This window comes from Lissotriton helveticus, chromosome 5_1 (genome assembly GCF_964261635.1).
Source record: "Lissotriton helveticus chromosome 5_1, aLisHel1.1, whole genome shotgun sequence".
NCBI lineage: Eukaryota > Metazoa > Chordata > Amphibia > Caudata > Salamandridae > Lissotriton > Lissotriton helveticus.
In genome coordinates, this window is record NC_136065.1 from 583,713,112 (window position 1) to 583,735,503 (window position 22,392).

The 22,392-nt window shown below is 43.5% G+C and overlaps 1 protein-coding gene across 3 annotated transcripts in view; it reads right to left on the reverse strand.

Moving 5' to 3' along the window:
• LOC144754746 (uncharacterized) overlaps positions 1-22,392 on the reverse strand; it is a 114,342-nt gene that overhangs the window by 20,843 nt on the left and 71,107 nt on the right. For 2 of the 3 annotated variants that reach the window (XM_078642933.1, XM_078642931.1), the window contains exons 2-3: positions 5,984-6,303; positions 2,061-2,177 (exon numbers count right to left, since the gene is read on the reverse strand). In XM_078642933.1, the coding sequence (XP_078499059.1) occupies positions 2,061-2,177; positions 5,984-6,161 (295 nt within the window). In that variant the 5' untranslated portion in view covers positions 6,162-6,303. Of the gene's footprint in view, positions 1-2,060; positions 2,178-5,983; positions 6,304-12,387; positions 12,409-22,392 lie in introns of those variants that run through there. The other variant, XM_078642932.1, reaches the window with a different exon arrangement.

Here is a 22,392-nt window from a genome sequence, read left to right on the forward strand (position 1 = left end):
TAGTAAGCGAATATATGCAGCAATTTGTGTAACGTGCCCTAGAATAGATGCATCATCATTATAAAAAAAAAACACAACTCAAGTTAGTGCAAGATGCTCTCTAGACAGATGCATTCAACAGACATATTAATTATATATTTCTATTCATTCATTTAGTTCTTTTGTGGGGCGATATTTGTCAACTTTTGGTTACATCAGTGCACTTGTAAAATACACAGACCCTGATTACGATGCTGGTCGGACGAGCGTCCAACCGGCATTGAGTTGGAATGGAAACCGACCGACTAGTAGTCAGTGGTTCCATCCAATGAATTAGAATGTGACCACCAATGAGGCAGTCGTAAACATCCATTTTTCTATTGTGGCTTGTATAGCGTCCAGAAAGGGGCCACAGCACAAACCGCATTGGGCAAATGGATGTTTACAAACATCCATGCACTGTGTGAAAGGTACCATGTGGTGCATGGCACATGGGTATTGATGTTTGGGAGGGCACCACAGGTGCCCCCAAGGCCTCATAGCGGAGGCCACAGAGGGGCGGAGCCCTGCTAGGGGCCCCCAAAGTCTGTTTTCAACAACCTTTCAATGGCAGTCGGACCACCATTGAAAGGCTGCCTGAAGGACACATAGCAATCCATGCAGTGGTGCCTGACATGTTGAAGTGACTTTAGGCAGATAATTACATTCAGGCATAGCTATACATCTATGTCTAGGAATCTCAGGTTTGATGTATCCCTTTCAGAATTGTCTCAAAAATATGCATTCATTTATGAAAATCTGCTAACATTATGGAGTAAAATTTCTTAAGAAATGGCTGCAGAGAGTGAGGGTGTGAAGACGTTTATTTTTAAATTATCTTCCTGTTTTACTAACTTGTTGATTTTTTTGTGAGTTTCAGAACAATATTTGTTAGGGATTTAAGGATATTATTTAGAGGTCGACAGGTGGGCTGACTGTGGGCTGGGGTGGCAGATCACCTTGCAGCTCTGGCCACAGTTCAATCTCTATACTGAAAGCTGCTTTCCTTATCATGTGGGCTTTTCCATTGAAAACAGGTGTTTCTTTTGGTAAACAATCACTGTAACTCGTAAGCTGAAAATATTCTCTCTTTGCATGGGTTCATTGCAATTTTTTCTGTCCAGGACTGCTAGGCTTTCAATAGCAGGCCGTTGCAGGAAAACCAAAACAAACACAGCTAAAGAAGACTCACTCCAAATGTCTGATCCATCAGATCCATATCTACTGCTAAATGGTGGCACAAGACACAAACAAACATTTTACTCAAGCTTAGACATACCATACAAATTGCAACTCTTGTGGGGTTATTAATTGCATTCAGTGTCTGTGTGCCCAGACAATTTTTGGTAGACCTCTTAAACAATCATAGCATAAGTTAACCTCTTCCATGCTCATGACAGCTCCCGGCCGTCATGAGTCACGGTGGGCGTGTGCTGATGACGGCCGGGAGCCGTCATGACCACGCCCGCGATTGGAATGCTCAGCACTGCGGCGGAATTCGCACTGCAGCGATGAGGTTAAGCATAAGTTAAGTAACAGCGGAGAAACATTTGCTGCATGTGAAAGGACACATTGCTGGAGTTGCGTCTGTTTTCAGACACACTCCCGCAATGCACCACTTTTGCGCCTACAAATACGTCAGGAATACTGACTTATCTGTAAATCCTTGCGACATGCCACATCCATGGTGTCCTCCCAACGAGAGCGTACTGAAAAGTGTTGCATCACTGTTTTCAAGCAAAGATGCAACACTTTTCATAAATGAGGCCCATAATGAGAAGGACATAAGATGGCAGGTCATTATAACCAACACACTTCTACAAGGTGGTGATCTAGCTAGCCTATTCAACTTAAAAGAAATACTTGGTTGGTTGAAATCCCCTAAAGATGGCCTAAATGAAATTGATGAATGCAGTTCAGCTCTTTTCTCTTGTGGTCCCGGAGTCACTATAAGTTGTCATGTGAATATTCCGATTTCATTGAACACATTATACTCATCTTAGGGATCTTGCTCATAGATTTACTTTTCAAAGTGTGCATACCTTCTTCTCCTTTGTCTCCTTTTTGACCAGGGTCCCCTTTGCTTCCTGGTGGTCCATATTTTCCAGGTGGTCCAGGATGCCCCCGTAAGCCTGGAGGTCCATCTAGTCCCGGTGAACCTTTTAACAAAGCGTTTTATTCAAAATAGTTTAAAACATAAATTATTGTTTTATGATGTAAAAAATATCTAAAATAGATCATATTTTTTATTTAATTTTGACATGTTTTAGTAACCTGCTTTCAAATAAAAAAATTAAGGTAATGTTATTTTTAAAATATTAAATTGTTTTAAATTGACACTATGCATCACTTTTAACAATTCTTAATAAATAATACAAAATATACACTTTCTTATTTTAGTTATGATTTTAATTTACACTTAAGAAAAAGGGCCTGATTACGATGGCGGTGGGCACCATAGGGATTACAATGTCCCTTTGCACCCACTGTTTCATGGCGGTTAACCTGCCATGAAAATTCAGGCAGAAAGGGGCTTTGGTGGCCTGAAGTGGGCACCCCTTCCCCACTGGCCCTCAGCTGTGGGTTTTGGGGGGCACCTATGGTGCCCCATACATATCCCTGCACCATGTGCCAGGCACCACATAGTGCCTGCCATGTAGTGCAGGGATATGTGAAGTGTCCCCTATTTGTACTGGGGCGTGTGCTGCAGCAAGTCGCACCCGCCACAATACAAAACATAGGAATTGAAACCGCATGGTATTGGTCGCATCCTAATACTTATGGTGGGACGGCAGACAGCCTTTCTGGTGATCCCATCCAAGAAAGGATGACGGTCGGAACGAAAAGATGACGGTCAGACTGAAGTCCGACCGCCATTCTAATCAGCCCCATCGTTTTAATTCAAGTAAACATCAAAATTAATGATATGTTATATTTAAAATAAGTTATTAATGCTGTCATGAGGTAGTTTTTTAAATGTTGTTCTACATTTAAAATACATATAACAAGAAATTAATTTACAACAATATTTAACAGCAAAATATTCTTTCAATTTTTAAAAAGTTTAATAAACATTTTCCTTTTCCGTCTAGTATACCATAGGGAGGTCTCCATCATGACTGCCGAGTCTCCCTATGATAGAGTATAGGTAAAAAGTAGTTTGGGAACCGCATTTTCCAAGACTTTTGTATTACTATTGTAGTACTATAACAGGTACGACAAATACAGTTGATAAATTCGCCCCTTAGAATTTATCAGGTCAGGATGCTATATAGTGTCAGTGACACAACCCTAACAAATTGCAATCCCCCAGCTCATTTAGAGAGAAAGGAACTGCGGGATTTTCAACAGAGGTGCCCCAACTGCCTCTACTATGAGAACTCCTTAACCTGGGGGCCCATCCACCACATGGTCGCCAGAGCAAAGAGGAGGTACTTTTATAGATTTTCATTGTTCGAGCCACAATGCAATGCATGTGCATCAATGACATCCGTTTTTATTTTACAGAAACCAACTGCTGCCTTTGAAGTTCCAAATGCCTGGCATATGAAATACACATTTCACACGCTCAGGATTCATCTGTATTGTCAGTGTATCCTCCCCACCAGTAGCCCTATCAGGCAGATGTGGATCTCTAAATGTGGCAGGTGGTCTTCAACCATGATGGTGGAGGTGATGGAGCAAGGACTCGTGAATAAGAGACTTGCTCAGATGTAATCCTCTCTTATAATCTCGTAATAAAGTATTAATAATGTTTGTAATACTTCCTTTACACAACATTTCACATTTCTAGAAAAGGGGGAAGCTTGCCTATGTGTTTTACTAACAAGTAATCCGAGTGCAACTAAAGTGGAAAATAAACTGCACATGCGTCAGCTGCATGACGTCCTAACGCTTGGAGGGAAAACTTTGCTTCTGCGCAATAGCATTTAAAATGTCCGCATGAGAACTCATGTGCTGAGCATCTGCTTTGCTGAAACTAAACTGCGTTATATACTAAATGCTAATGCATAAATAGTCTTTATAAGTAAATGGGATTAGAATATAGATAGGTGGTATACAGTGAAATCATTTCATTTGAATCTAATACTTTGTCTTTTTGACCTCTCTATTAGTTTGTATTTGGGCCTCTTAGAACGCTAAGGTCTGATAACCACGTGAATGGTGGGACATGCACAAGAGAGACCACTCTGGAGCAATGAGCTCAAGTCTTGGGACTCTTCCAAGGAAATCTAGTGGACGAACCCTGCGAACCAGCTGAACATCTTAAAGATTCAATGAACAACTGTGAAATCGTATACATTGTTGTCACATAACTTTTTCAAATATGGGTGGGAAATAAAGCTTGGGAGAACAAATTAATGGGCTGTACCTTAAAACAATAAGCTGTTCAGAAAAGTATTAAACTTAGCATGGTGTGATGATCATCCCCTGAGCTTGTCCAATCAGAATTAGGAATTTCATAAGGTTGAAACATTTACGGGTTGAACATGCCATTAAGAACGTATAATTGGGGTAGTTAGTTAGTTTAGGGGGTCAGCCGCTACCAGAGCGCTGTAAGACAGAGATGCTGTCTGAATGCTGATCGAATACCTGATGAAGCAGACTTAGAATTGTACAAGAAAATTAGAATTAGAAGAATAATGTGCAAGAACTGAGGAGGTAATAGAATTAGAAGAAGATTGCGGAAGAATCGAGGAGGTAATAGAATTAGAAGAAGATTGCAGAAGAATCGAAGAGGTAATAGGTTTAGAAGGAGGTTGCGGAAGAACCGAGGAGGAAGTTAGTATCAGAGAGGGGTGAGATGCAGGCCTCAAATCCAATAGTGGTCATCTGTCCTGTCCTATCCTGTCTTGAAGAACCTGTAACCAGAATTTCTTTAAGAGGCCCTTAACTCTTGGTTCATGGGGTCTAATTTTCGCACCATTCTAGGTAAATATAAAGCTGTGTATTTTGTCCATGTGCTTTCTCTCTCTGTCCTCTTTTTCCTAAGGCACTATTATTGTGAAAATTTAAATAATTTTATAGATAGATTCTTCTTCCTCTGAAAGAAGGAGTTATTACTTTAATATGTTTTGCTCTTTATGATTAATTTAGATAAATATTTAACATTTTCCTGAGTCTGTGGTCATTTAATAAGAAATCAGTTGAATGAGACCAAAGTCATTGGTCATCAACTCTAATCAACTAAAATAGATCCATGTATATTGAAAGGGCGTGGATTAAATAAGGATTTTAGTCAGATAAGCAATTTATGTATGAATTCAGCCCTATAAATTGATCCCCAGTGGTGCTCCCTGGCCTATATTGTGTGAGTGTGTTTATGGGCCCAAATGAGTATTTAGTGATAGATGTCCTCAGGTTGGTGGCCCGCTGGATTAGAGGCAAGAGTCTCAACCAACCAGACGGATTGGATGGCGAGCTACAACAATGTAAGTGGGCCCTCAAGTACCTTATGATCCCTATATGTGGCATCCGGTCCTCAGCCATGGCGGTGGAGGCCAGAGTCTCCACTGACCTGACGGACCGATGAGTCAGCCATAGCACTTTAAGTGGGCCTCTAAATACCTCATATCTCTCTTACTAAGATTTCTGGCACATACTTTGTACTGTCCTGGTACCTTTTCTTAGGACTGTTTATTCTTCTGGAGGAGCTCTGTCCTTTAAAATTAACAGAATGTTCCAGGAAAACAATAAATTACACAGTAATAATATATTTTCGCATCTGATCCTTGAACCCAGGGATCCTTTTCGCCCATCCCTTTACCTCCTAATGCTTCAAGGTTGCTGAATACCAATTAGCCCCCACTAAAACTGCTTCCAGGGATTTTGTCAAATTATTTGCTCAAGTGTTTTGCTTACACATTATCAGCCAAGGTATCTTTGCTTGAACAAACTCTAGTAAGCACTCCTGAGGGCTCAGATAGCTTGTTACAACATGCCTTTCTTTAATTCATTTCCATACCTGGGATTCCAGGAGAACCAGAAGCTCCATCTTTGCCATCTCTCCCATCCTTGCCATTAAGTCCTGGTGGGCCTGGCACTGCTGGGCACATGTTTGGCAAGGGCTCTGAAGATACATCACATGAATGGAACAGAAACATAATTGCCACCAGGGCGCTCGAACTGATGTGGTTATGCATCGCTGCAGCCGAGAACCAATGTATATAACAGTCTTCAACCAGCTTGGACCACTATTTGAAAGTAAATGTCTGGCGTCTTGTTTGCCACTTATTGTAGGTGGAACCAGTTTGTAAGTGTTTTCATTACTTCAAGATTATGAAACTGAAAGACAAGGAGAGAACATTGTTGTATTCAGTATAAAGTGAGATAAGGTAAGCTTCTAGTTATTTATCCAAAGACAGAAACAAAGGAACATTATCATTTTCGTAGCACGACTAGCCAAGTATAACACATGTCAAAGTCATCACCTGTGTATTTGTAATGAAATTCAGGAAGTGACAGATGTGGGTTACCAGCTGCTTCTCACTTTGCAAAGCACCCTTGTGTATGTTTAAATGTTGATTGAGCCTAACTCATCTGTACAGCATCCATTTTAGGATATCCTCATTCCTCTGTCCTCATCCCTTTGTCATATTCATCACCCCCTACTTCTCATCACTATTTCTTATCGATCATTTTACTTTTCATTCATACTTTTCATCCATAATCTCGACTTCACATCCATCATCCCTACTTCTCACCCTTACTTCTCATCCATCATCCCTACTTCTCGCCCCTAATTCTCAGCCATCATCCCTACTTCTCATCTTTACTTCCCATCCTTCATCCTCACTTCTCATCCCTACATCTCAACGATCATCCCTACTTCTAATCCATCATCCTAACCTCTTAGCCACCATCCTTACTTCTCATCCCTACTTCTCAGCACTGCTTCTCATCTTTACATCTCATCCATTATCCCTATTTATCAGCCATTATACGCACCTGTCATCCCTAATTCTCATCCATCATTCTTAATTCTCATCCCTACTTTTCACACATCATCCCTACTTCTCAGTCATCATTCCTACTCCTCATTCATCACCTCTGCTTCTCATCCCTATTTCTCATCCATCATCCCTAGTTATCATCGATCACCCCTACGTTTCATCCGTAATTCTCACACCTGCTTCTCATTCCGACTTCTCATCCGTTATCCCTACTTCTCATCCATCACCCCTTCTTCTCATCAATGATTTTTACTTCTCATCCATCATCCCTACTTCTCATCCATTATCCCTGCTTTTCATCCATAACATGTACTTCTCAGTCCTACTTCTCACCCAGCATCGCTTCTTCTTATCCAGCATCCTTACTTCTCACTTATCATTCCTACTTCTCATCTATCATCTCTACTTCTCATCCATCATACATTATCCCAATGTATCATCCTTACTTCCCATGCATCCTCCACTATCCTTACTTTTCATACATTATTGATCATCCCTACTTATCATCCATCATCCCTACTTATCATCCATCATCCCTACTTATCGTCCATCATCCATGCTTGATGCAACCTTCTCTCTTAACTCTGATTGGCTGTTACTAACCAATCAGTATCAAGGGGTGGTTCAAAACATTGAAAGTGGCATGAGTGAGGAATGAGGAATTAGAGGTAGGGATGATGGATGAAAGCTAGGGATGAGAGTTAGTGATAATGGATGAATTGTAGGGATGATGAATTGGGGAGGGGTAAAATGTACTATTCCTAATCTAGTCAGTGCAACAGTAGGGAAAGTGTTGGGTTGCGGAGGGGTAAGATTTGCTATTACCATTCAAGTCAATTAAACAGTAGGGAAAGTATTGAATTTCGGAGGGGTAAAATGTACTATACCCACTCCAGCCAGTGCAACTGTAGGGAAAGTTTGGATTGCAGAGGGGTAAAATGTACTGTTCCTAGTCCAATCAGTGAAACAGTAGGAAAAGTGTTGGATTGCAGAGGGGTAACATCTACTATTCCTACTACAGTCACTGCAACAATAGGTAAAGAGTTGGATTACGGAGGGGTTAAAATTACTATTCCCATTCCATTTAGTACAAGAGTAGGGAAAATGTTGGATGGTAAATGGCTAAACTTTAGTACTCCCAATGTACTCTGTGCAACATTGGAAACAAAGATATTCACTTCAACAAAATAAAATAAATTCAAAACTATAATTATTAGCTAAAAAATTTAAATATGTAAATATAAAAAACGGTATATATATATATTTTAAAAATAAACAAATTAAACATTATTACAATGTTTGATAGATATCATAAAGTAATAGAATTATTATTTCGTTAAAAACATCAAACTATGGGCCTGATTAAGATGGTGCTTGTGAGAAGGTGGCCTTGTATATGCCGTCCACTAATTACAGTGGGCACCCTGTACTAGTCCACACGACCCTTATGATGTATGAAGTCAAAGATAACCTTATTGAAAGCTATCCTAGCGGTAGCTATGGAGAGAAGCCTTCATGCTTAATCTTGAGGGAATGTAAAGCGGCTTGTTTTACCAGAATATCACCTCCTGAATGACTAAATGAAAGGAGAACCACACAGTAGTTATATGAAAATATGTATTTATTAATATAACACTCTCTACTATTCCCTACGTGAGAATAGAACATTAAGCAAACAATACTGGATCAATAGAACAGTCGTAAGTAGCACAATATACAGCGGGCTCCAGGGGGAGACCGAACCATATAATAAAAAGTGGTATATAAATCACAACTTGAATAGACACAGTGCCTAGAGCACGTAGAATCGCTGGGACCCCAAGAAACCACCAAAGCAGTCACACAAGGAGCCCATGGAGGACTGGTGCAGTGAGGAAACACAACCGTGTGCTCCGTACAACTCTATGAGAAAGTCGCAGTTGCAAAGTTACAGTTTAAGGACACTTCTAGGAGGACTTAAAGCAAACCCCTTGGAACATCAGACCTTCTAGAGCCAACCAACCAGTGAGTACTGAGGTACCCTTGTGACCTATCCCAGAGGAGCCGGGTGCATAGGGGTAAAGTGGTCTCGAGAACCTTTGTCGTTGTCAATGGAGTGCTGAAGAGAAGTACTGCTGCCGTGAAGGTGAAAAGTGTCTGGTGGAATCCAAGCCTGGATCCTGGAAGGAAGGAACATGAAAGCAGAGGGGACAGAGTCTGGCTCACGTCAGGTGACCAGGGGCTCGGTAGTTGAATGCCACTGATGTTGGTGCTTCAGATGCGATGAGGTAATGCTAGACTCTGCAGCCACAAGGACCAGGAGGTGTCGAGGATGGCCAGGATCTGGAGGTGATCTGTCCCACAAAGGCTGTTGAGTGCTGAGGGGTCGGTGTCCGACTGGAGCACCAATCAAGCCTTGGCCAATGCAACCCACGCAGGAGGACAAACAGGTTACAGTGTGGACCTGCAAGGTCCAGGGGACTCTCCAAGCAATGGAGAGTCAGGGCTCATCTGGAGCAACCAGGAAAGCAGAAAAACAAACAAGGTGACCCTTGCGAGGACCCACTGGGCAACAGACCAGGAGTCACGAGGAGACGTCAAGCAAGTTAGCGAAGTACCAGCCCACAGAGCACTCAGTGTGAGGAGGCCAGAGTTCTTCTGTGGACATACTGCTCGGGGTCAGGACTAAACTGAGTCCAATGCACAAGCTAGGGAATTGCCAACAAGCATATGCACTTGCAAATGTATGCAGTGCACAGGGGTTCAGTCACACCGTCCCCACGAGGGATACGGGCACGAGGGACTTTTGGAAACCCACCTCCTGTGTTACTGAAATCTTCGGAGTCCTCAGGAGCTCAGGAGCAGCAAGCCAGTCAGACGCGCGTAGGTGCCTGCTAGTGCAGGGGAGTAACTCCTTTACTCCAAGGGAGATTCTTCAGTCATCCAGTATTGTGCAGACAGTCGATGTATTTGATTTCTTCTTAGTAGAATTTTGTCCAGGTAAAATCTAAAGTCCTGGAGCAAGGTAACCCACCTTGTACTCACGGGAAAGGGTTGTACAGTTTCAGTGGATCCTCCTAGGCGAGGGGCAGGACAAAGGGGTGGCAACACCCATGTCCTTGCTCAGTTTCGCGCTAGAGCAGGAGCCAATGGCTCCTAAAACTGGTTTGAGCTGGACTATGGCATTGCAGCCGTCTTCAGCCGGGCTTGCTTGAATCCAGTGGCAAAGTGAGCAAGGGACTCACGTCTCAGCATACCCTACCAACTTATGGGGAACAAAGTAAAACCAAATTAAATGATGGACGGAGTGTTGACAATACAAGCACTCACCCCCAGTCAACTGATCTGGGTTTAATTCATCACCATTCTTTAGCCCACTCTGCCACCCCAGTTCAGACATAGCCATATGCAAATCAGTCTGACCCTGTGCCTCATGGGAACAGTCCAGCCCAAACTGCAGGGTATGCTCAGACGTGAGTCCCTTGCTCACTTTGCCACTGGAGTCAAGCAAGCCCATATGAAGACGGCTGTAATGCCAGAAACCAGACCTGGGAAGCTTGATTCCGGTCCAGGGAAGACATGGCTTGGCAGTTCGGGCGGGACTGTTGCCATGAGGCACAGGGTCAGACTGATGTGCATATGGCCATGTCTGAACTGGGGTGGCGGAGTGAGCTAAAGAACGGTGATGGATTAAACCCAGATCAGCTGACTGGGGGTGAGTGTTTGTATTGTCAACGCTCCGTCCATCACCACCTTTGGTTTTTCTTTGTTCGCCCTAAATTGGCAGGGTATGCTCAGACGTGAGTCCCTTGCTCACTTTGCCACTGGAGTCAAGCAAGCCCGGCTGAAGACGGCTGTAATGCCAGAAACCGGTCCTGGGAAGTTTGATTCCGGTCCAGGGAAGACATGGCTTGGCAGTTCGGGCTGGACTGTTGCCATGAGGCACAGGGTCAGACTGATTTGCATATGGCCATGTCTGAACTGGGGTGGTGGAGTGAGCTAAAGAACGGTGATGGATTAAACCCAGATCAGTTGACTGGGGGTGAGTGTTTGTTTTGTCAACGCTCCGTCCATCATCACCTTTGGTTTTTCTTTGCATCACAGACAACCCTGGAGAATGGTCTCCTCTCTCATAAAACCCAGCACCCTGCCTTCAGAATTGATAAGGCCTGCCTTAGAGTTGACTGATTTTTTTTAGTGTAATGATGTAGATAGATATAGTGAACCTATAAACTAAGTAGGTGGTGCAAGCACAAGCTTACACAAGTTGCTGTAGCAGACCAGTTGTATCATTTTGAATGGCCTCTCATGGGTGGCATAATACATGCTTCAGTCCATGGGAGGCCTCTGGGTACCTATGCCCTGGGTTCATGTGTACCATATATTAGGGACTGATAAAGGTACCCCAGTATCCAATCTGGAGTGTACCTAAAGTACATACATAACAATTTAAGGGAGAAAGCAGATAGACTGGGGTCCTGGATAGCAGGCTCCCAATCAGAGTAGTCCAAAACCAGTGAGATATCAGTAAAAAGTGGGGGTAACCATAAGAAGCAGATAGTACTTTCCTACAGGGGTGGGACCACCACTATCTGGGCATCGGTGGCTGGCAGTGACATCGGCCCCGGCAGGTTCCCCCACCGCATTACGATGCAGAGGGCTGAGGCATCTGGCGGCTGGACTGTCCACCGCGCTTTCAACGGGTAATCCCTTGATTAGGGGCAGTGCCTGCTCTGGCATCGCCATAGGGGTTACAATGTCCCTTTCCGCCTGCCCTTTCATGGCACTCTGCCCGCCATGAAAAGGCAGGCAGGAAGTGACTTTGGGGGCCCATAACGGCCCCCTTCCCCCCGGCCCACTGCTATGGGGCCTGGGGCACTTATGGTGCCCCCCTAACCATCACTGCACCGTGTGGCAGGCACTGCATGGTGCCTGTCACAGGGTACAGGGATGTTTACAAACATGCCTCTTAGCAGTGAGGCTTGTGCTGCAGCACTTTTTCGGGCAGCAGCAGAAGCCTCAATGCTAAGAGGCATGTTTCTGACAGCCTCCCCGGCTGTCCGATCGTAATTTGCCTGGCGCGACCGCCGACTCCCTGCCAGCGGTTCCATTTCAACAATGATGGAGGTTTGATGCATGTCCTTCTGCCATCAGATTCAGCCCCTATATTCTCACTATAAGAACAAGCAATTAATACATTCTTATTCAAATTGAGAGTGGTGCAACACAATTATCACCTACAATAATAATTTACATATTTTTTATACTATTTTACAATTTATTACTTAATTAACTTTTCAACCTATAACTCTACAAACTACACAATACAGCCTAAACATTTTTAAAAAACGTATATCATTCACACATTCCACATAATTAGCATCTATTACATTATTATTAATATTTATCAAAAACAAAAAGAATTATATTTAATTACCTTTCCAATCTTTATCCATACAAAGCGAAGAACCCACACCTAACATTTAAAATTAAAAATATATTAATGTCATAATCTACATATTTAATTATCAATTACATTTTTTTTTAAATAATTAACTAATAATAAATCATATTTAATGACCTTCCCACCCTTTACGACTACAAATGCAACAACTCACACCTAATATATATTAAATGATATCTTAATTACACATTTTACATACAAATTTATTATTTAAATAAATACTTAAAATGAACATAATTTTTTAAGTAAAATAACAAATTACCTACTCACCCTTTATCCATAAAAAAAATACACTCACCCAATAATATACTAAATCATACAGTTTACCTATTTAATTACTAATCAACTTATTGATATAAATAAAACATTCATTATTAATTAATTTAAAAAATGTCCCACCTCCCACCCCTACAAAACCTTCAACGCACACCTAAAACATAATTTTACAAAAAGAAAATTACACAATTAACATAGTTATCAATTAAATAATTAATATTATTTAAACATTAATTATTAGTTATAATTCATTTACTTCCACACTATAACCCTACAAAACCCACAACCCACACCTAAACTTAACTTAAAAAAAGAATTACACAATTAGAATACATATTTATTATTTGACTAATTAATAATAATTAAAAAGGCATTATTACTTTAGTATAATTAATTTACTTCCCACCCTATTCCCCTACAAAACCCACAACCCACGCCTAAAATGTAACTGTAAAAAAATGAATTACACAATTAACATAATTAATGATCAATTAAATAATTAATATTAAAAAAATTGAATATTACTTAATCATAAATGACTACCCACCCTATACCCCAATAAAACCCACAACACACATAAAACTTAATGATAAATAAATCATTACACAATTAACGTAATTATCAACTAAACTATTAATATGAATTTAAAAACTATGTATTCATTAATTATAATTAAGGCTCCCTGTTTTCTGTTTTTACTGATTTTTACAGATAAATACAGACAGAAAACCATTTATTTTCCTGTATGTATTTATTTTTAAAATATGGATAAAAACGGAAATTGGATTGTTTTTGAGTGATTCAAATGGTGTCAGTCATGACTGCCAGGCCGTTAGCTGTGCAGATTGACAGGCAAGAGGATTAAAAAAAAATAGTGATTTTAGTAAAGAGCCTAAATTAGCAGTAGATTTGTACAACCTTAATACAAAAATTTACATATTTTCTTATAAGGGCATATTTTACCATCTGAGTGTGTATATATCATTGAATGCTGTCAGGCGTTCAGGCACAAGTGTACATTAACTGGTTAAATAAATGCAGAAATATACACATTTCAGCTTCATTTTTTCACAAAACCTAAAATAAATATGGATAAATACAGGTGAAATTAGCAAAAAAGAAATATGGATAAATACAGAAGGAAAAGACAAAAATATAAATACCATAAAACCGGGAGCCCTAATTATAATTAATTTACTTTCCACTTTGTACCCGTATAAACCCCATAACCCGCTCCGGCATTAAGAATCACAAAAATTTATTATTAACTACTAAAAGTGTAATAACTGTATTAAAAATATAAACAATAGCTATACAATGAATTTATTACACATACTTTTAACATATATACTAAAATACATATCAATAATTTAAAAACGATATTAAAAACAACTATATTTTTGGAAACAATATTAATAATTTCCATATTTTTTAAATTGATATAACTTACCTTAAAATCGATATTCTTGATGACGATATTTCTATATCGCAATATTATCGACACAATATGTTGGTATGAAGATTTTTTAAATATTTTGTCTTACTACCAGCCGCCAGAGTTCTCGGCTTGGAGACGGGACTTCCTGGAGTGGGTGTTGGCAGATAGTAAAGTAAAGTAAAGTCCACATTTGTAAAGCGCACAATCACCCGTAAGGGTCTCTAGGCGCTGGGGGCCGTCGGGAAGATTAAGCGAGCTATTGCCCAGAGTCACATGGTGCTGGACTAACCTGCCGCCGGAGCCGGGGATCGAACCATGGTCCCCAGATTCCAGCGTCAGTCGCCCTGGCCGCGGCGCCACACCTCTTCCAGATAAGCAGCACGTTAAGCGCATCCGAAGGGACGAGCTTGCAGAAGACATAACAACATAACAGGAATTCCTCTGCTGATAACTCACAGTGAAGGATGCAAAGGGGCACCTTGTAAGGGTATTGGGTGAGTAGATAGTGGATTTAAGGCAGGACTGGTGGGGGGAGAGTACTGCTCCATGGTTTGAGAGAAATTGTACTGTATGTAACTTGACTGCACTAATGACACGGTTGTGTATTGTTATACATCTCTGTTGATAAACCATTAAAAACTCAAATAAATACATAGAAAAAAAAGAATAAGCAAGTTATCCTGTTTGCACACTTCCCTCTCCAAAGATATAGATAGCAAGAAGACAGGGTGTCACTTTTAAATTTGCATTGATAAATGTTTTATTGTATCTAAACCGAGAATGATAATGCTGTATAAACTGTTAAATAAATATTTTGTTGCATTTTGTAAAAAAAATATCTGCAATCACATTTGATGTAGGGGTTTAGGGACCTTTAATTCACAGGGTATGGCTACATTATTCCTTCTGAACTCTTGTGTGATGGCCCTGGAGAATAAGGGCCCGATTACGAGTTTCGGTGTTGAAAAAGTGGGGGGTACGCCACCACCCGCCCACCCGATTATGACTTTAAAGTGGTCTGGCGGTCCCGCTGCGGCGCCTCTTTAAAAGGCAGCGATGCCTTTGGAAAAAAAGCACCTAAATGGGAATGCACAACAAGGTTCCTGCATGCCATTGACTCGAAAGTCCATGCCATGCAGGAACTGTTGTGCAAATGGAAGAGGCACAGGGGACCCTGGGGGCCGCCTTTGTTTTCTCTCCACCTTGGTGTACATGGAGGATGAACCTCCAGACACCCCTGGCGAAGAGGAAACTCACAGTATGCTTGGTGGGACTGCGGCAGTCACACCAAACATATTGTCGCCCCTGACCACCACAACACCATCAGGGAACAGCGGTTCCTTGGCGGCAGAGGAGGTCCCAGGACGGTCCTACCATCCAAATTGTAGTGGGCAGTCTGACTGCCGGAGTGGCGGTAGCGCCACCACCATCTCCCTACTAGTCTAGTGGTCCTTGGACCGCCAGTCTTGTAAATAGGGCCTAAGTTTCTGCTTTGCGTTCAAGCAAATTTAGCTGCCTCTGGCATACATTTTTCTTCTGGCATCATCTCATGGTGTTATATTATGTTAATAATTATTTATACAGCACATATACCTAGGCTTTGTGGCATTGTAGAAAACCCAACAAAGGATAATATTACATGTTAGGGGCCTGATTACAAGTTCAGCGGTCCATGGAACAGCCAAAGCTGTGGTGGAGGTGCGATGGCTGTGATGGACTGCCGCACCAGTGGTCCGACCGCCGCATTCTGAGTGCGGTGGTCGGACCATGTGAGGACTGACGCATCAGGGGGAGAGCTACAATTGCCGGTGGTATTGCAGTGGTCCTGTGGCTGCAATATGCTTGGTGGTGCCACTGCGGCACCGCCAAGCATATTAGAAGTTTCCTCCCTGCATCTCTTTTCAGTGCAGTTAGCCCCTCATGAAAAGGATGGTGGAGATGAAACAAAGGGGTCCCTACAGGGCCCTCTTCTGCCTCACGGCCTGGGTTTACATGCCGGGGAGGCACATGTGCCCCCATGTTCATGCACTCCCTATTCCTGCATGGCATGGACTTAGCAGTCCATGTTGTCCCCCTCCTGCACCACCAAAGTCATAATCTGGCCATAGGAATTGAGGACTGACACCCAACGAAAAACAGATTGTTGGGTTGAACAGCATTGGGAAACCTGAATCAGTCCTGTTCAATGTAATTTATCAATTAAATATTGACGTTTCAGATGTTTTCTAAAGTTCATTGGGTTGACTTTGAATGAAGTATGAGAAAAATAGTAATACATATTTCTATGGTCTGATCACCGAAAGTGGTATTGCAGGGTATGGCGGGCCCACTAAGCATATTGCGTCCTCCTGACTGCCACAACCTCACCAGGGAACGGTGGTTCCATAGCAGCTGAGGCCAGGATATGGCGGTCGCACTGCCCTAGTTGTAATAGGGCGGTTGGAAGATCGCTGTGTCCCCATGAGTCTGGCGGTCCACCCTCATAATTGGGCCCTAAATGTGTTGATATGTTTAAGAGCCTTAATAAGGAGAAAACATATTTGAGACTTTAATAATCTTCACGTCTGATAAGAGAACAGTGGCAATGTAATTGCTGATATTACATATAACTTTAGCTACGTGAGGTGAAGGAGACATTATCTTAGTATATAGTAATGAATTGCAGATAGTGGGGGCTTGTTTGGTTAATAGAAGCTCTGTTTACAAGCAATTAGGTTTTTGAAGGTTATTAACCATTGAGTTCATGAAAGAAAGTTCACTAATGCTGATGCTGAGATATCCAGAGCTAACTGTAAATAGGCTGTGAGAGATCATTTGGGTGTGATCAGCCTCCATTTAGAACTTGGTCCATGAGGCTAGAGGACACAGGTTAAAAAAGAGGGGAGGCAGAATAGATCCTTAATTAACACCACAGGATATCCTGTTGGGCTCTGGTGGGACAGCTATGGCTTGATTTATTTTGGAGAGAAATGAATGCATCCAAGAGAGATCAGTGCAACTTACATCTGCCTTGTTATATCATGATGTCGGAATTGTATGGTCAACAATATCAAATGCTGCTGAAAGGTCGAGCAAAACCAATACCCAAACACCACTGATATCAGCTATTCTTCTAAGATGGTGAAGGACTGACACAATGACAACATTTGGTACTTCCACTTCAGTGGATTCCAACTTGAAACTAGTTAACAGTTTATTAATTTCTACATGTGTTTGCAAATTGCTGAAGAATAGTGATCAAAGATTGTTTTATTGTTTAGGTAGAAAGCAGGAAAAGGGATGAAAGCTGTTATGTTTGTCTTTTCCGGCAGTGTCTTTTAGCAATTGCTTAATGTTAGCCACTTTCCAGCTAGATGGATGAGACTTTTTTGGACAGAGCTCCTAAATAATTGCAGTAGCTCTGTTGTTCGAAAGGGGTCTCCATGGTGAAACTGGACCAAATGGTCGTTTTGCTTCATGTAGGTGTATGGATAGAAGTCGTGTGGTGACACTGAAGGACAGCTACGGCTGAAATCTACCTGCAACAAATTATCTGTAATAGGAATAAAATGGTCCAGTGTCACCATGGAGACCTTTTTTGTAAAAGGCAGAAGCACATTCATTCTGGTATTACATTTTGCTTCTAATTTATTTGGCTTCTGTTGCTCCCCCTAAATTCATGATAATCCCTCAGATTTATACAGCATAAACGTGTGTGGTATAAATCATTCAGATTTGAAGTGTGTTGATCTTTTCTAACATCACATGTTTGGTCCGAGAAGACAACACCTGAAATATCAGCAAATGTTGACAATTGTTCTCAGAATTATTAACAGTTTGGTTTGGATTTACTTAGACCACTGCAGGTGCATATGGGCTTTATTGAGGGCAGAACGTTTAATCTGAAAGACTTACTTTCTACTGCACATGTTCATAACTTACTTCAATTTTTTTAAATCAATGCTGAATTCACCAGCTCAGAGATCAAAGCCATGGTATGCACATTTACTGTAACCGCCCTACAGTCCATATTTATTGTCAGTGTCAGGTCCTGGTCTTTATCAAAATACTAATTTCCTCAGATTTCAAAATGACAAGTGGTCCTATTCATTGATCCTTGAGATTTGCAGAGGATGGTAGACATTATTTTGATTTTATTCATCCGTGTCCTGTAATGGTGACTGGAACACAAGGATCTCTGCCAAAAACATGGTACATTATTAAAGTTTCAAAGACAATATAGATTTTGTTTTGGATTGAGGGCCCTGGGCATTTTACCCAACATATTTTCATAGACTTTTTATCAGTTTATTTAAGCTCAAAGTTACAGTGCAACAGAAAACAGCACTGGCTTTAAAGAGGCTCACATTTTACTCTTGGAATAAACATTTTTGTCTAATTGAAAGCTGTACGTGTAATTAGGACTGGGCATAATTCAAATTAGGGGCCCTTTACCACGCCTGCAAGGGTGATGCAAAAAGTGCCATTCCAACATCACTGCTGACGTTTTGAGCTTAAAATAAATAAACAGAACACATCATTCCTTTCACGTGAATCAGTGTTCAGATTTCCAAGCTGCCCTGAAAGTCTGACTGAGGGCTTGAATCCCACTCAAGGCTCCAGGAGGCTGTCTCCATTTTTTTGGATGTCCCCCTCTATCACTCGGTGTTCTTGGATTACAAGAATTGGTAGTGCTCAGGCAGGTCCAGGGTGAGGACCCTGGGACCTTGTTTCTGTTTCTCAAAGTGCCCCAGATGGGGACTAGCAGGTCTGGGTAGGCCTCCCTTTCTTGTCTGGGATAGGAAGATTTGACCAGATCCTTGGTCAGAGCACCAGCAGGACTGGGGGTGGAAGACCTTATCCCTATGCTCTGTTCCATGGCCCACCGTGCCAATTGAACCGTGGGACAGGGACCCACAGGCCCAGGGAGGCATCTCCTGCTTGCCCAGGATAGGAAACTTTGAACGGCTCTGTTCAGCGTCTAGCTGGTCTGGGGTAGAAGGCCCTCAGCCCTGGTCTCTCTTCAGTCCGCCATGTCACAAAGTCCCCGGGAAAGGTTCTCGCATGCCCTGGGAGGTCTCCCCTGCTTCTCTGGGTTCAAAGTGTCAGAGCCCTGGAGTGGAAGACCCCAACACTGCACTCCATTCTCTTGTCTGCAGTGGCGCAGAGTGCTGCTGATGGGGACTCTCAGGCCAGGGGAGGCCTCCCTCCTTTTCTTGGTTCATAAGCTCTAACCAGGCCCCAGGATGAAGCTCCAGTAGACCCAATGGTAGAAGAACAAGACCCTGGGTTCCCTTTTCCAAACCGTCTTGACACAAAGTGCCCAGGGAAGGATCCCATAGGCCAAGGAAGGTCACCCCTGATTCTCTGAGTTTAGAATCTCTGACCGGGCAGCAGAACCGAGCCCCAACAGGCTCTGAGTTGGAAATCCCAGTCCCTTGGGTCCCATCTCCAGCCTGCCACATCGTAAAGTGCCTAGGACGAATTCCTCAGGCCTGGAGAGGCCTACCCTGCTTGTCTATGTTAAGAAGCTCTGACCTGGCACCAGGTCAGAGCCCTGGCAGTCCATGAGGTGGAATACCCTGGCCCTGGGCTCTGTTCCTTAGCCGGCCATGTCTCAAAGTGCCCTGGACAGGGACCCTCAGGCCCAGGGAGGCCTCCCCTCCTTTCAAGGGATATTAGGCTCTGACTGGGCCCAGGTCAGAGCTCTATCGGACCCTAGTTTGGAAGCCCCTGCCTCTAGGCTCCCTTTTCCATCCTGCTGTTTCACAAAGCTGATGGGATGATGTCCTGGAGTACAGGGGAGGTCGCCCCTGCTTGTCCGGGTTCAGGAGCACTGACTGGACTCCGGGCAGAGCCCTGAAGGGCCCTGGGTTAGAAGACCCTTGTCCCTGTTACTTTGCCCACCATGTAGCAGAGTGCCACTGATGGGGCCCACAGTCCTGGACAGGCCTCCTCTGCTTATTCAGGATAAAAAGCTCGGACAGGGCTCTGGAACAGAGCTCAGGCAGGTCCTCGGGTGGAAAACCACGGCCTTGCACTCTGTTCTCTGGCCCGCTGTGTCTCAAAGTACCACGGATGGGGACTAGCAGGTCTGGGTAGGCCTCCCTTTCTTGTCTGGGATAGGAAGATTTGACCAGATCCTTGGTCAGAGCACCAGCAGGACTGGGGGTGGAAGACCTTATCCCTATGCTCTGTTCCATGGCCCACCGTGCCAATTGAACCGTGGGACAGGGACCCACAGGCCCAGGGAGGCATCTCCTGCTTGCCCAGGATAGGAAACTTTGAACGGCTCTGTTCAGCGTCTTGCAGGCCCTGGAAGTTCTCCCCTGCCTGTCCATATTCAGAAGATCTGACCATGTGCTGGGTTAGAGCCCTGATGGGCCCTGAGGTGGAAACCCCAGGCCGTGGGCTCCCTCCCTAGCCAGTTTTATAAGTTGCCCTGGACGGGGCACCACAGGTCTGGGGAGGCCTCTCCAGCATACCTGTCTTAAGAAGCTGCGACCAGGACTTGGGTCAGAGCTCCGACGGGCACTGGGTTGGAAGCCCCTGGCCCACTTCTCCACCCTGCCATGTTGCAAAGTGCATGACAAAGGGTCACGGAGAACTGGGGAAATTGTCCCTGCTAGACTGGGTTTGGAACCTCTCCTCTGGCCCTGGGTCAGAGCTGTGTAAGACCCACACCCCATGCCCCTTTCTTGATAGCCTGCTTGGATTCGGAGAACCCGGATCTTAGAGTACCTGTTGCATCCATGGAAGAACAGAATCCTTTTTCAGACGTCACGGTCCAACCAGATGTCCATCCTTTGAGTCCGGTATCTTTTCATTCCAAACCCCAGACATCTGGATGCAGTGCATGAGTTCCAATGGTGTGTCCAGATGTATCGGCTGCCCTGGAAGTCCTGATGAGGGTTCATTTGATGCTTCATTCTCAGAAAGGGCTCCATGAGGTTGAGTGTATTTTCTCCTGCAGCCTCCTTTGTCACTCAGCATGCACTGATTACAAGAAAAGGGGTTAGCCTTATTCTGGATTATTATGTGCAGGTCCCTAGGACACTCTTGTTGTCTGTTCGTTCTCACCCAGGTGCTGCCTATGCCTGGCAGGGGCCTGGGGGCACCGGGGGCATGTGTCTGCTGTTGTCTGACAGCCCTGTCTAGTGGGCCATTCCTTCAAGCCTTGCTTCTTGCCGAACATGCAGGGATACAAAACTGACATCTGTGTGCAGGGCAACCCGCTCCGGGGGGAGGAGGGTGGCTTAGCCAGCACTGTGCTGTGATCGTGATGGCTTGGCTGACTTGAAAGTCCAGATGACGGCTTATTTGACACTCCAAGCACAGCCAGGGCTCCAGAAGGTTGGATGTGTTTCCTCTGATAGCCCCGTTTCACACAGTGTGCATGGACTGAAAGAGAGGCAGGTAGCCTTCCTCTGGATAATTAGAGACAAGGAATGAGGCACCCCATTGTCCTCTGATCTTTCGCCCCAGGTGCTACGGGGGCCTGCCTGGCCAAACCTAGGGGTCTGAGTCTCTACTGTTCTTCCAGCTCTGTCCAATGGACATTTTAATCGAGCCCTGCTTCCCTTAGAGCAGGCAGGGATGCAAAGACAGCACTGTACTCTGATTGATTGGGTTCAGAATCTTCGACTGGGCCCTGGGTCAGAGTTCCAGTTCACCAAGTGGCGGAAGCCCCTGGCCCTTGGCTCCCTTCTCCGACCCACTGTGTCACAAAGTGCTCAGGGCAAGGTCCTGAAGGTGTGGGGAGAACTTCCTTGCTTGTCTGGGTCCAGAAGCTGACACAGGACCCTGGGTCAAAACTCCATGATCTCCCCCAATAGCACTTTGTGCCTGATTCCCAGTTCTGGCTCTTAGAACCCAGGCCTTAGAATCCCTATCCTCTCTAAGAGAGAGCGGACTACTTTTTAAAAATGAGGCACTGAGTGACCAGATGGCTGTCCTTCAAGTCCAGGCACCTGCCTGCATGCCATGGTTTCCCTTGCAGACATCCAAAATGAGATTTTACAAATAACTACTATGGCCAAAGAAGCAGGGTATATCTCCAAAAAAGAGTTTGAATTCCTCAATGCTGAAAATCCCAGGACCCCAGTGTTCTACACCCTACCCAAGGTTCATAAGAGCACAACGAGCCCCCCAGGTGGTCCTATACTATCAGGCTGTGGATCCATTTTGGAACCCATTGGGGTGTATATAGATTACTTCATTAAGGAATATTTTCCCCTACAAGAAACATTTGTCAAAGATACCATGTATATGATTAACCTGGTAGG